At 42.3% G+C, this 16,923-nt stretch overlaps 1 protein-coding gene across 2 annotated transcripts in view; it reads right to left on the reverse strand.

The window, feature by feature from the left end:
- Positions 1-243: 243 nt before the first annotated feature.
- Positions 244-16,923, reverse strand: part of LOC306657750 (heparan sulfate glucosamine 3-O-sulfotransferase 3B1) — a 42,147-nt gene continuing 25,467 nt past the window's right edge. For both annotated transcript variants that reach the window (XM_079134045.1, XM_079134046.1), the window contains one exon: positions 244-4,061. In XM_079134045.1, coding sequence (XP_078990171.1) covers positions 3,443-4,061 — 619 coding nt within the window. In that variant the 3' untranslated portion in view covers positions 244-3,442. The remainder of the gene's footprint in view (positions 4,062-16,923) is intronic.

Raw genomic sequence — 16,923 nt, forward strand, 5'->3', positions numbered from 1 at the left:
TCATTTGCAAAAAAAAAAAAAAAAATGGAAAGAAAAAAATTTTCCTTCCAAGTACTTGTGGATTAATTGGCTATTGAATTGGACCCTTTACTATCTGAAAAAAAAAAAAAAAAATCAACCTGCCTAAGAATTACTTTGTGTGTGTATGTGTATGCATGCAAATGTGTGATTACTTATTGAATAAAATATTGTACCTCTCTTTTCCATCTTCAGCAGATAACAAAACATAAAAGTACCCACAAGTTGGTAAAATATATTTTATTTGCTCATACAAAGAAATAGTATGAATTACCAGAATTTCATTTTCCTAGAAACATTTTTCTCTGTGTAAAATTAATTTGTGTTATACATAGGACAAAATACTTGATTTAATTTTTTTGTACATATTGGCTATTCTAACATCCAGGTTATAGAAGACATACTGCTAGAATTTGCACAGTATTTTAGATTATTGGGCTGAATGAGACTGTCATAAATTAATGTTACAAAACTGAAAAAAATCTAACCACACCTTTAAGTTTTATTAACCATTCTTCCTGAAAAACAGAAATGACATGGACTTCTGAATCAGCATTTCAGATACTTAATTAAAGTGATTCTAGTTTATTAGAACCTTCCATTTTCCTTTCTTATGAAAATATCCTGGTAGGATCTGCAACCGTATTTCTCTGTATTTTTCACTCAAAATGAATCCTGAAAAGAGTCCCACGAAAAAGACAATTTCTGCTCTTTCATCATCCAATTAAAATTTTATTCCATAATCACTATACCTAAAATATCTTTCCAGGTACCACCTATTAAGTTAACAGACTACTGTACACAAACATCTCAAAGAAAACATTGGAAAGCCAGTAATAATAATTAAAAAAAAAAAAAAACTCCAATTTTTTGTTAACCTTTTTTGTTTGTTCTTTAATGAGGAAAGAAACAAAACTGAGAGAAACAGAATACTCAGATGAATAAAGAGAGCATTTCCTGTAAATTGAAAGAAACTCAAAACATATGCTGGGACAAATTGCCTAAACATGAAATGGTATTTTTCTTCTAGCAGCTAAAAAGTTAAGCTTGGTGGCCTTGCAGATGGCCAGAACAGGAAGAAACCCAAGGCTTTTCCGAGTTGCCTAACTTCTCTGAGAAGACATGCAGGTCCTATAACTATCACGTGATGGTGTAACCTTGGGGCAGAAGCTGCATCTGGATCAGCCAGGAACTACAAGCTATCAGAGTCCTATGAAGAGATACATATGACAGTTGATTTATTTGTCTCATAGAAAAACTTGCCCTACTCCATCAGTGCTAATTATCGACATCTGTTTGGATTCAAGGAATTGACCCAGAATAGAATTTTGACCCACTTCAGTGTTCATGACTAAATGACCTTCCTATCTGAAAACTTCCTGTTGCAGTCTTACTTTAAAGCAGGGCATAAACAACTTAATCAAAAATCATCCTGTTTGGAAAGAGGGGCAGGGGACCCCAAAGGGAAGTAAAAGTTCATACATATTTTTCTAGGGTTTTGTAGCGTATCTTTCTCTGAACTTTTCTGCAGTCTACATCATGAGTCATGTCAGACCATAAGAGTGTTCAGAAGGCCAACAGGGCAAAACTAGGTGAAGGACTCGCATACTGCCTTTAAAGTCAAGTGAGGTTAGGCTGTAACTAAAAAGAGGTGTTCTCATTTTGATTTCAAATGATCCTTCCAAACAGAAAAATTCACAAACCAATTAGCACCCTGATACAGGTGTTTTTCACACTCAAACAGCAAGAGTGGAGAATTATGCTATGATTATGGTGTCACCCTAAATGCAGGCTACATTTGGGGTAACTTGTGGACAAATACAATCCAGATGATCTAGATGTCACTTAAAGTCCAGTGAATCTCTGATTAGCTTCCAAAGATGAATTATTTTACCTTTTCATACAGCTTTTCTGTCTTGGATCAGGCATGTCATCCCATAAAACATACAAAAGAATCCTTTGTAAATATCAAACCATTTTGACAACCAGAGTGTCTTTTTACATATTTCTTGGTGAAAGTATAACAATCATTCATTTTGTGGTAGGAGGACTCTGGATTTAGGAAATTGAGGAGGATCTGCATATGTCGTTATGTGATATTGCTCTATGGTTACCCACTGGCTAGTCATGACAAATGATCCCTGACTGCTGTCCCAACACAGAGTTATAGAGAAAGACTTTTACATCATAGTAACAATGCCCCAACCCTTCTGCCACGACCTGGCTAAAACAAGGGATGGTTGAACAAGTGTCAGGCCCAAGAATCCACAGGCAACATGGAGCCAGTTTTCCCAACCTGTCTTTACAAGAGACACTCTTGATTCCTGCTGTTGGGTCATTGTCTTCAGACCATGCTGTCATACTGGGATGAGCTAGGAATTCCAAAGAGATATCAAGTTGGAGTGCTAGGGATTTCCTTCCTCTGCCAGGTTGCCTGTCATTTTTGAGTCTCTGTCTTTTCACCCTGTTGAGGCTTTGATCTTATTATCCAACACCAAATGGTCTGTACCTTGCCACACCTTGGTAGATGCTAATAGTGAGGGATGCACTTTACCCTTATGGGTCTTGATACCCAGGCCCTGGGTTTGTGCCAGTGGCTTCACAAGCCTATGGGATTCTTTGGTGTGTCACAGCAGAACTATCTGCCTGGAGAAAGGAGCATGGTGCACTCTCATGCAAATTAGAAGAGATCATCTTTATTTTTAAAGCAGCACCCAGCTCTCACACATGTGACCTGGGAAAGAAGGGCTAGCATTTGCATATACTTCAAAGTGGCTAATGGACCAAAGAATGGGGCAGAAGCGGATACAGGGCCATCCTTCAACATCAAAAGTTAAAGTAAATGGTCCCTTTCATTCAGACTCTAAAAGGATGTAATGTCCCTGTAGAGGTGGTGATTCCCCCATGTGCTGAGTGGAGGTGGGGAGAAACCCTAGCGCAATGGTTTGGAATCCTTGGAAATAAAACCACATGGATGAGGAAGCTGCTAGGTGAGGTCTGACCTTCAGAATGCAGCACAGGGAGGCAATTCAGTGCTCCTAGGAGGTACACAGGCAGGATGAGATGAGAAGCTGGAACATGAAACCCAAGACACCAGGGGACAGCAATTGAAGGCTGAATACCCGTAACAACAAAAATCTCAAGTTGTGCTTTTCTTCTTTTTTAAATACAATGGGGAGAGGAGAAACAAAAAATGGAAGCACCATCAATTGTGAGGACTCGAACAAAATTTCAGAGTTCAATACTTTGGAATGTTAACAGATCATGAAGCTAACTCTCTAAAGAGTGTGGCTAGGCAGCTTAGTGAATTAATTGCTTATGAATTAAAAATAAATTATTATAAAATAGATTTCTGTACATTTTACATACATATAATCTCTCTCAATATATAAGCCACATGGTAAATCACACAGCCCGGGTCCGTTCAATCCCAGCCGAAGTCGTGCCCGGTCATCTGGTAGAACTTCAAGTTGAAGGGCCGGTAGAACTCGCGCAGTCTCTGCACCACCTCGCGGTCGATCTCGGGGTGGGTCCTGCCTTTGGTTTTGCCCAGGCAGTGGGGCTTGCTGCTGCCCTCGGCCTTCTTCAGGCAGGGGAAGCCCTTGGTCTTGTTGAAGTAGAAGTGCTTGTCGGTGATGATGCGCTTGAGGCCCAGGAAGTCCTGCACGCGGCCCAGCTCGCCGGCCGGGTCGCTGATGAGCCGCTCGCCGCTCACGAAGAGCATCTGGTCGATGGGGAAGTGGCGCAGCCAGTGCTCCAGGTGCTTGGCGTAGATGCCGATCTGGATGGCGCTCCACGAGGTGTCGATGAGGCCCGTGCTCCTGTTTTTGAACGTCAAGCTCTCGAAGGTGGGGATGTCGGGCCGCTTGGAGAGCGTCTGCGTGTAGTCCGAGATGGCCCTGGTCACCGGGTCGCGCACCACCACGATGAGCTTGGTGTCCTTGGACATGGCGGAGATGCGCGCGGGCGCTTCCCGCGTGACAAAAGTAGCTGGGCGTCTCTCCATGGTGATCTGTCCTTCCAGGGTTCTCGGCATCAGGTCCCTGAGGAAAACAAACAGCAATCTAGGTCAGAAGATGATGCACACCTCTTGGGTCCCGCCTCTCAAGATCAACGCTTCCAATCCTGGCAATCTCTCATTAAAGGGAGTGATTATAGAGACATAAAAATGCAAAATGCAAACAACATTTTAGAGCTAACGGTCCACCAACGCCCCATCGGAAGTCTGGAAGCCAGATACTATCTGCCTGAAAAGGGAAGACATTCTCATGCAAGATATGTTTCTCTAAGATCCTCCCTAAGAGTGTCGCTTCTCCCTTATTTTTCAGGGTACCCAGGTTTCAGATTGCCCCAAATAGCTGATGCCAAAGCAAAAAAGCCTTTGGCCTCTGGATGTGCCTTCCTAAAAAATGGCATCTGGGTCTCAGAAATTTTTGTTTATCTTTGAGTTCTCCACACACTTCACCAAGCCCAGGCAATGTTCCATGGGTATTAGAAGCATAGGTCCCAGGGTCAGACCAGGTTGTACTGGTGCCCTCCGGGAAAAATACTTTTGCTCCAAAAAGCAGCAAAGCAACAACAACAATAACAACAACAACAACAAACAAAAAAAAAAAAAAAAAAAAAAAAAAAAAAAAAAAAAAAAAAAAAAAAAAAAAAAAAAACAGGTGAAATCAGGAAAGCATAAACTGATGCAAATACCTATGGAAATTCCCAAGGTACAATTCTAGAACCTTCCAAAAACACTTTAGGAAAAAAAAAATTGGAAGATATCAATCATAGCAAACTCAAGCAGCAGACAATACTGATACAACTTGTAATAGTACACTAGACACAGGCCATGATATTTGGGTCATAAAGCAGTTTTGTGGCATCAAGTCACAATTACATTGATTGCATAAATCACTAGTGTCAGACCCTGGTTATAAGATAGGAAATCAAAAGGCACCTGAAGATAGCTGATCCTATCAAATAATGGTTTGCAATACTTTTTGTTGTTACATAAATGCTGTTACATGACTATGCAATGACTTCTGTGAAATAGTGGATACACTGAGACCCAAACGTACAATCTAGGAGTCTGTGGATGCTGCTACTCTATTTTATAGAACATTTTCAAGTAAATCTGGAGGAAGGGGCTCAAGGTGAGCAAAGACATGGTGGGGGAATTGGAGAAAAGGAATCAAGAAACCCTGGGGTAGGGAGGAGGATGGACTTGGGGAGAGAAGTATGACACATAGTCTATGTCATAGTTTCTGCTGCACCTTGGAAGGTGGGATATGTATACATGCCAGTGTCTATATCAAAGGACATATTTTACCCACAGAGAGGAAGAAAGAAAGAAAGAAAGAAAGAAAGAAAAGAAAGAAAGAAAGAAAGAAAGGAAAGAAAGAAAGAAAGAAAGACAGGAGAGATTCTCCTTTGACAAGAGACATCCAGATATGTGTCTCCAAAAAGTTCCATGAAGGCAGGGGACTGTATGCATATATCCTCTGTTATTTCTCTAGCATCTAACATGGTGCATAGAATCATAGCAGGTGTCTATTAAATAATATGCTGAAAGAATGAACAGATAAGTGATCTGGCTAATTAGAAAGCACCACCTAAAATATTAACAATTAAGAGTATGTCAGTATAAATGACATAAAGTTATTTGGCTAAATACTTTAGTTAAATGGCTAAAGTTTGAATCCCTTCTGTTCTATCACTTATTAGCTGTGTGACCAGGAGACAAGTTACTTAACCTCTCTGAGTATCAGTATCCTACTATGCAAATTGGGAATAATTCTGTCTACCTCATCCAGTTGTTAAGAAAATTAAATGAGGATTGCAGAGCTGAAGTGGTTTATCTGAATAGTTAAGTAATGTGGGCTTGGAAGTCAGATTGTCCAGGTTCAAATCTTGGCTGTGCCACTTATAAGCTATGTTACCTTGAATGACTACACTTTCCTGGGCCTCTTTTCCTCATTGGTGAAAAATGGAAACAACAATAGCTACCACAAGGGAGTTTAATGAGAATTTAAATAATAATCATAATTTGCTGACATGCTACCATATCTGGTATCTGCTTGGTAAATATCAGATGCCAATAGTGTTATTATCATTAAATCGCTCAATACACCATTTACAGACATAGTAGAGCCAAAATTAACCATAAATGTGTATGTGCCAATGTGATATAAAAATGAATTGTATCCAAAGCAAAAACAAAAAAACAAAAACACACAATAACTAACTGGGCATTAAATTTTAGTCACAATCTGGGCAAGGTGGCACACACCTGTAATCCCAGTGACTCAGGAGGCTGAGGCAGGAGGATTGGGATTTAAAAGCCAGCCTCAGCAACTTAGCGAGGTGCTAAGTAACTCAGGAAGACCCAGTCTAAAAATAAAATATATAAAAGGGCTGGGGATGTGGCTCAGTGGTTAAGCACCCCTGGGTTCAGTGCCTAGTACCAAACAAACAAAAAAATTTAATCACAGACTTAAAAGCACCTTTTAGCTATTGGACAGAGATTTCTGATTGATTCTCATACCTGGACCCTAGAGTGAAAAAAAAAACCCACACAATTTCCAAATCATTTTACCAAACATTTACTTCTCAGTAGAACAGTCTAAACTTCAAGCTTCAAGTCATCCTAATCCACTGAGATTGTAGTTTGAGCACATTTCTAAAAATGATGATATAAACTGTTTATCACATGAGCCAGAAAAGGCAATTCCCTGGAGAGTGAGTCCCTTCTTCCAGAACTGCCAACAGCAAGTTCAGAGGAAGAGCACTTTTCCCTTAAGGGAGACTGTCACCTCAGCTCTGCAGTCATCCCTGGTGGACATTAAAGCTGGATTGACCCACTTTGCCCATTAGCCACTTAGATTAATGAAGCAGTATCATCAGGCTAATGTGATCACGGATTAAAGAGTCCCCGTTTCCAACTTATTTTGCATGTGCATAAAAAGCAGGTCAACCCAGATAAAGGTCAAGTTTCTGTCCTGTGCTTAGCCATCTTCAATTGGAGGGTCTATGAAAGGTTAATATTCAGAATTTAAATGCTATCCCCTGCTTGAAAGAAATCCAACCCCCAAAGTTTCCCAGGGCCACGTCAAAGGGTGGATTTGTCTGACCTTATGGACTTTGAAGACAGGCCTCTAGGTGTGGCTCTTGGTACCACCATTTACTGAGGCCTGTGTTCCTGGCCAGGTCACTTAGCTGGTTCATACTACAGTTTTCTCAACTGGACCATGAGACCAAAGGTGGTGACCCTTTTCTAGGGTTTTTGAAGGGACTGAGAAGTTAACCTTGGTACCCAGCCTGGTAGCTTGACAGTGCTAGGAAAATGTGATCAATCATCTTCTGCTAACAGCATGCTAACAAGGGTGTAAGGAAGCAAGAACTGCGCAGAGGGGACCTGTCACTCGCTCATTTCTGCCCCACAGAGGAGCCAACATGGAGGTCTGGTTCCCCAGAGAGGCCAAGTGCAGGAATGTTAGAATCTGTTCTCAGCCTGCCTGAATTCACGATTATCTCTGAACTCTCTGACTGCATTTCCTTAACATTCCTACAGAAGGATCTGGTATAACCAAACAAACTGGCTATTGTAATAAGAGACCAGTATAGGACTAGTAAAAAGGAAATAGGAGATTAGCCATAAATAAAACTCCTTGAGCTGTGGGCAGATCTTCCCTGCTTGATTGCCTACTGCTCCCCAAACTATTCTGGAGTATTACCTCTAGAAGACCCCTCCCTCCACAATGGTCTGGAGTGTTTGTCTACAGGTGTCAGAAAGTACTCAGGCAGCCTCAGGACTTTCTCTCGTTGTTACTAAAACAATGGAGCCAGGGCATCTACCGCTGTGACGTCTCAGCCCGTGACCAGTGGGGGGTCTGGGGGTTGCTCTCCCCTCAGTGTGCCTGGATGCCAACAAGAAGCAGTTGAGAAATAAGATGTACAGCTGGCTTCTCCATCACCAAATGCCTCCTGTGCCCTCTCCACAGGCTTCTGAAGACTTATCTGTAGTAGGTACTGGAACCGGATGGAGCCCAACATCTCCCCAGCACATCCCTAGGGATCCTTCTGCTAAAGAAAAAATTACTTGATGGCACTACTTAAATCACTAGCAAGGAAGACTTTATTCAGGTCCATCATGATAAGAATAAAAAACACAGCAATGGAGTCCAGCAATGGAGTCCTGCAGTGGAGCCTGGTAGTGCAGGGAGAGAAATTGGGCTCAATTTCAAATACAGCATGGGCAAGGAGGAATGTAGAATCAAGGAGCAGGGTTTGGGATCAATAAATGGAAAATTACTAGGAGGAAGCATCAAGGGTAAGGGGGACTCTTGCTGAAAACAGGCCAGACGAGGGTGACCAAATATCACCTGGGGGACAGTGGAGAATAAAGAACCAATCAAGATAACAAGGATGCTTAGTTAGCTGGGTGGTGTGTGGGGAGGCGTTCTTACTAAAGGGATGTAGCAGGTTCTTTGATAAAACTGGATTTTATGAGGAAATACACAGATGAGCCTAGAAGCTTACGTAGTCTGATGAAAGTTTGGTCAAGCAGAAAATTTTTGTCACACCAAGTGGGGAATACGACACGGCCTGAGAAGCTTCTGGCACAGAATCTTCAAGGCAGTTACAAGGAGTTACCTATTTTCCCCCTGAGCTGCTTTTCTCTCCCCACCCCCACCCCATGGAAACCAGCAAATCCCAGAGTAATGTCTTTTCCATTTGCTTCCTGGGCCCACCTTCTTCCCTTCCCCTTCTCTGGTCATACTTTCTTGTACTCATGTTTAGAAACCTCACTAAGTTCAATGGTGGCTAAGAGGAGAAATGATGAGGATGTGGCTAAAGATGAGACGTAGTGAAGGATGTGGTGAAGGCCCCAATGCGAGCCCACATGCCCACCCACCACCCCAGCCTTGCGCTGTTCCGGCCTTGCGCTGGCCTCTGGGATGAGCACACCATGAAGGTTAATTGAGTTGCTCATTAAAAATAAAAAAACAGCCAGTTTCTCAAATGGATAATCATAGCTAATAATTACATAGTACTTTGGAGCTTGTGAAGAAACTTTCACATGCATTATGTGATTTAATCCTTTGCCACAAACCTTTGAGGTAGGTACTGTAATCCCCAATTGACTAATGAAGGAAATAAGGCTAAGGCATAGTGGGTGACTCTTTTGGAGCTGGGTCACCAGCCTCCAGGTCAAAGACTTGGTCTTGGAGTCAGTTCTCTAAATGCTTCTCCCTCCACCCATCAGGCCAGCCTCCCTCTCAGTCCTCCTACTTCTTCTCAGCATGACCAAGAGCACGTAAGCTACACACCTATTCTTTCTTTAAATAGACATCAGTATCTTTTTTCTCTCATTCATAGATTAGGATCTTAATAGTAGTTATTTCAGTGCTAATCAGATCACTGCTGATCCCAATTGTTCAAATATGAGTCATATTTCAAAACAATAAACCTCTTAGGTTCACATATTCCCACTGTTAAGTATATTTTATGGGGCCTGGAAAATTACCTCTTTCCGTGGGCAAGAAGGGATGCCTCTTGGCAAGGAGAAAAACCTGTACCATATCACCAGCTCATGAGCAAGGACAGCATCTCCAGTCCAAGACTGAGGAAGACACATTGCTCACAAATCATGACAAGAGTTCCCAAGGGCTGCCTAGGAGACACTACACAGGTGTGTGTGCCCATGACTGAATGTAGGGTGACAGAAAGAAGAAAAGATCCACTTCTTCCATTAAACCTAAAGGGTAAGGCAGACCGATAGAGTTAGGAAAGATAAGCACAGTGAACTTCCAGGAAACCCCATGGTAGGATCCTCAGCCAGATGAATTTGGAGGGAGTTTTTCAGGCTTTCCACTTGTTTGATGATACTTATAAGAAAGCCATGTGCACCCTCTAGGACAGAAGGTTTCAACCCAGGTTGCATATTAGAACCACCCAAGGAGCTTTCAACAAGTAAAGACCTGGGCCCCGCCCTACACAGACTGAATCAGGCCCCTGGTGGGTGGGGCCCAACACCAGAATCTTTTATATGATTCTAATGTGCAGCTAGGACTGGAAACCATTATTCTGTGGGCCTGCAATCTGCTTTGGGCATTTATTCCACTGCTATTTGTATGCAGGTACATGGAGACACTGTGTGGGTCATAGAGGGCCAATACTATAAACAATTAAAACTTGTTTAGTCAAAGGCCCAGAGTTAAGGCTGGAGAAGGACCACACTCTCATCTAACAGTAGACCCCAAGGAATGAGAGCATAGGCCCTATGGTCTACCAACTGCAGAGATAAGAACATAATACACAACCCAATTTAACACAGAGAGAATAAAAGGATGTTTCTTGCCTCTAAAACATACACACATTCACGTGCACAAACACACAAGCCTAACTCGATTAATTATCAAGCACAATAGAGATACCAGGAAAATAAAATGAGTGGGTACACAGTGGAGTATATCTATAATCCCAGCAATTTGGAAGCTGAGGCAAGAGGATCATGAATTCAAGGCCAGCCTGAGCAACTTAGCAAGCGTCTCAAAATAAAATAAAAAGGGTTGGGGATGTAGCTCTATGGCAAAGTGTCCCTGGGTTCAAGCCCTAGTCTCACCAAAAAAAAAAAAAAAAAAAAAAAAAGAAAGAAAGAAAGAAACAACAGAAAGGAAAATAGAAGCAGGATAAGCCGACCTCATTCAATAAAGAAATACTAACAGTTGCATCTAGTCCTTTCATCATCCAAAGGTAGATCATATCATACTAAGCAGAACAAAGAAAAATTGGTGAAGAATAATACTAGTATTAGATTATCTCATTTATGCTTTTGTCAAAGCTTGTGAATTAAAATTAAATCCTCTTCTAAAAAAATCTCATGAAGGCTGGGGATGTAACCCAGTGGTACAGTGCTTGCCTGCCTAGTATTGCTCTGAGTTCAATTCCTAGCACCAAAAAGGGGAAGAAAAAAAAAAATCTCATGAAACTAAGATTTAATGTAGAAAATGACTACTAGGTTGTTTTCTTCTTTATAATCTTGAGGCAAGGAGGGTAAGGAGAGTGGTCTAATTATATCTGAGGATTAAAATTTTCAGCCTCCATTCAGAAACAATCTGGTCTGAGTTCTCTCTCTCTCTCTTTCAGGACTGGAAAAATCAGCCCAGAAGATAGGTCCATTTTCCTGGGAATGCACAGAGTTCACCAGGTCTTGGTGGGGCTCCTACGGGCTGCTCCTAGAAGCAAACTATTAAAAACAAATCTTAAGCCTTAAGGAGGAGGGAATAAGAATGAAACAGAGAAGTTCCAAAGAGTCCTCTAATTCTGATATTTTCAAATGCTGCCCTGATTTTCTTTCTTTGCTTCCTCCTTTCCTTGGTTGACACCCCAACTCCTACAGCCCCGCAATTGAACTTACTGTTTGAACTGGTAAATTATGCAATAATAAAAGGGGAGATTATTGAAATGGGCGTAACCTAACTCACTACAGTCAAACAAATGCCCAGACATTTACGCAAAACAGATGATGTAAGTTAATGAACTTCAGGGAGAAGAGGCTGCAAACCCACATTAAATTGGGGTAGGTTCAGTCTCCCAACCCGAGTGAGAGGAACTGGGAAGGGAAAGGGGAATATTCGGCCCACTCCTTTTTCCTCTTCCATTGGGAGAAAGACTTCCTTACTTAGATGCAGAAATATCCCAAAGTTTTTTTTCCCTTCTTTTTAAAATTTAACATTTTAACTTACATATAGTAAAAATTATTCTTGGTGTTCATTTCTAAGAATTTTGACAAATGCATATAATTAGGTAACTATCACTGCAACACAGGACAGTTCAACAGGACCCTAAAATTCCCTCGTGCTTCTCCTTCCAACAGAAATTAAACAATTCTGATAATAAAGGACTAAGGCTATTCAAATCCTTGTTTTGATACTATTTTGGGGGAAATATTATTGAAATGAGAAAATGGTCAACAGGGACTTAGAAATTTTGACATAACAGATATATTTACTGTTGATTAAAAAAAAAAAAAAGACCTAGTTAATTTGTGAGGGTCTCAGCTTCTTATTGGCATGTTCCCTTGATCATGTTTCTAAATTTCTTAGTCCCAGCTTTTTCATCTGTAAAATTAGCCTTGTGAGGAGGTTGAAATGGTTTTACCCATTCAGATAACCATTCTGATAAGAATCCCAAGGATCCAGGCCAACAAATCATGATAGTCCATCAATTTTTTAGGTTTTCCAAGAAGCCCACACCCAGCCTCTGACAATCCATAAAACCAAAACGTGACAAAAATAAATTCTTACAAATAGAATTGAGGTTTCTAGGAAAATTGTGTTCCACTCTCCTTCCTAAGGAAAAAACTGGTTCTCTTACCAGATGCACTTCCGTCACCAGAGAACATACAGGATGGGAACCTAGGCTTCTTCCCTTGATGAGAAAGCTAGGTGAGGAGCCCAGCTTTTTGTAGTCATAAATCAATCTAGGAAATGAGGGTGCTGCCTTTGAAAAGGTAAAACAAATAATGTCATTTCTGAGTGCCTGAAAACCCATATCAGCAGCCAAATTCAAAAACACTGGAAGTGGGGTGAATAGGTGAACAGATATTTTAAGGCAGTGAACTTCTCCTTAGGATACTATAATGATGGATACCTGTCATCACACGTTTGTCCAAACCCACAGGACGTTCGATAGCAAGAGTGAACCTGAATATAAACTATGCATTTTGGGTCATGATAATGTGCAATGTATATTCACAGGTTGTAATAAACATCCCACTCTGGTGAAGGATGTTGATAATGGAAAGGTTTTGCCTATGGTGGGGTCAAAGGGATATGGAAAATCCCTATACCTTCTGCTCCATTTTCCATGAACCTAAAATGGCTTTAAAAAGTAAACTAAATTAAAAAGAAGAAGAAAAGAAAACATTGAGATCTGGTAAAGTTTCTCTCCCTGACCAAATTCTAACCAGGCCCTTGAATTTTTCAACTAAGGTGTCAGAGATCTTGTGCTGAATTTGAGCTGCCCAGGCCCCTCACCTAGCTTTCTTCTCCAAGAGAAGAAGCCTCAGCTCCATTCTGTCTGTTCTCTGATGACGGAAGTGCATCTGGTAAGAGAAACCAAGGACCCAGGAACTGACGCAGCAGAAGATGGGGGATTTATATTAGGCTCAGCATTCTCTGAACCAGTGGCCTCAATCTCCCCATCACAGGGAGGCCCATGAAACCCACTCACTTGGTCAACTTGAAAGAACAGAGAGGGCTGCTGCATATGTTGAGGTCAATTTGGGGGAGGAGGAAGGGAGGGGACATCATCCCGGAAGCAAACTTGGAAGCTGTCATACAAGTCCTAGAGGTGAAAGCTGCTGGCAAGTTTGGGGGAAGGGCATTTGGTACTCTAGGTCAAAGGGCTAAAATAGTGTCCAAAGAAAACCTAGGGAAAAGAGAAAGTAAGATCCTAGGTCATTACAGTCCTAATGACAGGATCTTCTATATCAGTGCACATGGACTGACATTTATTATGATATCTGAAGATCAATCTACCAACATTAAGTATTCACCTCCAAAAACTCCCAGGTACCTTTCCACCTCATGACATTACACATCACAGGAGACCTCAGAAGTAAGAAGATGAAAATTAAGTCAGTTAAGTCTCTCCTCTCCCTTTTCTTCTCCTACAGAAAGATAAGACACCCAGCCAGGGATGAGAAAAGAAGATTTTCCTGGAAACTTAATACAGTCCTGGGGACAATGACAGCAGAGAGGTGTAACCTGAACTGTAAGCTGTAACTCAGGGAGGTTTCTTCTTTAAAGCAGCTTTCTTCCCAGGGGGCTCAGTTTGGTGGGGAGGAAGATGCTATCAATTCATCCTTCTTTATCTGGGTCCTGCTTCCTTTCCTTGGAAGCCTTAAAGTCCACTAGCTCCAGCTCCAAGCTTCTGCTTCAAAGGGCCACATCTCCATAAATAATTATCTCCATTTGGGAGAGATGTTTGCATATCAAAGCTCTCCTTTGGGAAGGTTTTAAATAATTTCAAATGAAACTGTAAATCGTGGTTCTCAATTTTCACTCTCTGGCATCCTGGATCCTTGGGGCTGGCCGGAAGTGATGTCATGACTCCTTCAAAAGTTTATGGGCCAATTTTTGCTATTTTTTTTTTTTTAAGGTAATGGGTTGGAAAGAGAAACACAACAAAGGATGGACTCCCCAGCCCTCCTTCTCTTCCAAATCGGCTCTCCTTTGTCCACCCCCAGCTCCCAACCCCCACCGCAAGGATTTGGCCTCCATTGTCCTCCAATTTCAATACTGCTCAGAAAATGAAAAGCCTTTGTATGTCATGAGGGGGTGGGGCGCAAAAGAGCATCTCAGGGCCCTGGGTCAGCTCGAGACCCCTTTCATTTGGGCAGAATCCGCGGTTATAGGCCCTGCTTCACAAAGGCCCAGAGTTCCTGTTCCGGGAAGGGGTTGGGGTGGGAGGCGGGGGGCGGGTTTCAATTAAAAGCTAATAGCCTTTTGTGTAGGAGCTCTCTCGGGTATTGCTGGTGTTTATTGGGCTTCACTGTGTGCCGGGAGGGACAAATCATGTGAAATCTGAGGGATCTGCGTCCCATTTCCTGGAAAAAAAAAAAAAAAAAGAACAAGAAACTTTAAAAAAAAATCATTAGCAAGAAAGAAATAAAAAGTTTTCTGGGAAGTAGACTTTTTAGAAAGTAATATCAGGCCTGCCAATTCTGGGGGCCGTGGGGGAACTGAGCACACAGAAAGGAGCGGGAGGAAGACACCAGGATCCAAGGCGCCCTGGCCTGGGTCCCTTCCTCCGGCTTTGACAGGCCCTCCGCACACACCTGCCCACGTTTGCTCCTCTTGCTTTCCCTGGCTGAGTGCAAGCACTGTCCCCCGTGGGTTAGTTCCCCGTGGGTTAGTTCCCTCCCGAAAAGGCCGGTCCCGGACGGTTTGCGTTCATTTGTATTTTTCTCATGCCCGGGTACACCCTCTCCCGCCCCGGCTTCCTCCCCAGACAGAGCTGCCTGCCCTGGGGAACGCAGAAGTTGGTAAACAGGCCCGCACCCCAGAGATTTAGAACACGCCACCTCGGTCAACAGTGATGAAAATCGCTACCCGTTCCCACCCCACCTCCACTCGAACTGGACCAGGGGAGGGGGTCTTCCGACGCCCAGCGAAAGCAGACTGGGCTTTGGGGGAATGAAACCTCTGGGTTCCTTCCTGCCCAGCCGCAGACAGACAAGAGGCTAAGACCTTGGAAAAGGCGCTCCAAGCTTTGGGCTCAATTCCTCTGGGTATAAAAATTAATGGATTGATACTGGGAGCGGTGTAATCCCAATGGTTGGGGAGGCTGAGGCAGGAGGAATGCAAGTTCGAGGCTAGCCTCAGTAATTTAGCGAGGCCCTAAGCAATTTAGTGATACCTTCCCTTGGACTGGGGATATACCTTAGTGGAAAGGAACTTCTGGGTTCAATCTCTAGAATTCCCCCGCCCCCCCAAAAAACTAATGGATTGTTTTAAAAGGTTCCAAAATTCTATGAGGTGATGATTACAGTCAGCATCTTCCTACTCTCATTCGACCTCCTCCTATGCAAGCAGTAGATTGGCACAAGCTGGCGGGGGATAACTAGAACATCCACACATACTGGGTACAAAAGATACCTCAGGAGCATAAGCACAGATCCCCAAGAGGTGTAATTCAAGTGGAGGTGTAATAGGTGCCCCAAATTAGGCACCTATTTGTTAAAGCAGCCTGGTCAGTAGTAAGAAACAAAGAAAAGGGCTGTGAGACTTTCAGCAGGTTGTCTAATGTCTCTGTGCTGTTTTTCCTCATCTGTAAAATGGAAACATTTGTCCTGCTACCCACCCCCCTTTATTTAGGATTTAATGCAGTTGTTAGGTTAATGAGCTTAAAAAGCAGCAAACTTTGCCCAAAGGTAGGGTGGTATGGATCTTACTAACATCATCTTTTGATTTCTCCCTTAGCACATGGCCCTAGATGAAGGAAGTACTGGTAAAGAAGAAGAAAAACCAAATGGTTTGTAAATTCAAAGGCTCATATAAAAACAAATATTTGAAAGAGTTCTGATTTCCTCAGTCTTCCCTTGTGCTATGAAGAATCTCATTTTGTATCCCCGCCTGCCTGCCACCCTTTTTAGTTCCCCCATGGATGTTGGAAACAAGAGAAAACTGAACTTCCCTTCTTAGGCTGATATTACTGAACTTAATAAGATGATTCAAGCCAAAGAAAAATGAGAAATGATGCCACTTTTAAAACACATAAAATCTACTTTTGCTTTCAACATGCTAGAGATGTGGTTGACTGAAACAACCACAATTTCACATCTGAGGCTGGTGAAAAGACAACCCAGCGGCTGCAACCAGACCCACATGGCAAAAGCTTGATACCTTCAGCTACCCTGTGTACCTCCTGGGGTGAGGGTGTGGAATCCCAGTTAGCTCTAGACTTAAAGCCAAGATAATGACTTCATTCACTCTCTGCTTCCCTTCTGCTCAACAAACAGAACCCCATTTTATGGTTATCAACTGAAAACAGTATGAAGTAAATTAGGTCAATAAAAAAGTCTTAAGACTGTAAGCTTGAGTTAAACAAAAATGAAGGAAAATGAATGCAAATAAACGTCCCTTAACACAGGCTTTAAATAGCTCAAGAACATTTGAGAAAAGAAGTATTTTCTAACCAGAGAGAATAACTAAGAGGGTGTAGAACTCGGAAACACTGCTGATAAAACACTGCTGTTTCTCATCTTGCACTCTGTCAGTACCTTGCTGGTTGGTGCATCTGTGCTTGAAGCTGGCCAAGAGCCATCTCAGGAACATAAGTAGCATGGGGATACCACCCTAACCGGATACCCATCAATGAAATTCTGCCATTTTTAAAATTCTCAGC

Source organism: Sciurus vulgaris (assembly GCF_902686455.1).
Source record: "Sciurus vulgaris genome assembly, chromosome: 3".
Taxonomy (NCBI): Eukaryota; Metazoa; Chordata; class Mammalia; order Rodentia; family Sciuridae; genus Sciurus; species Sciurus vulgaris.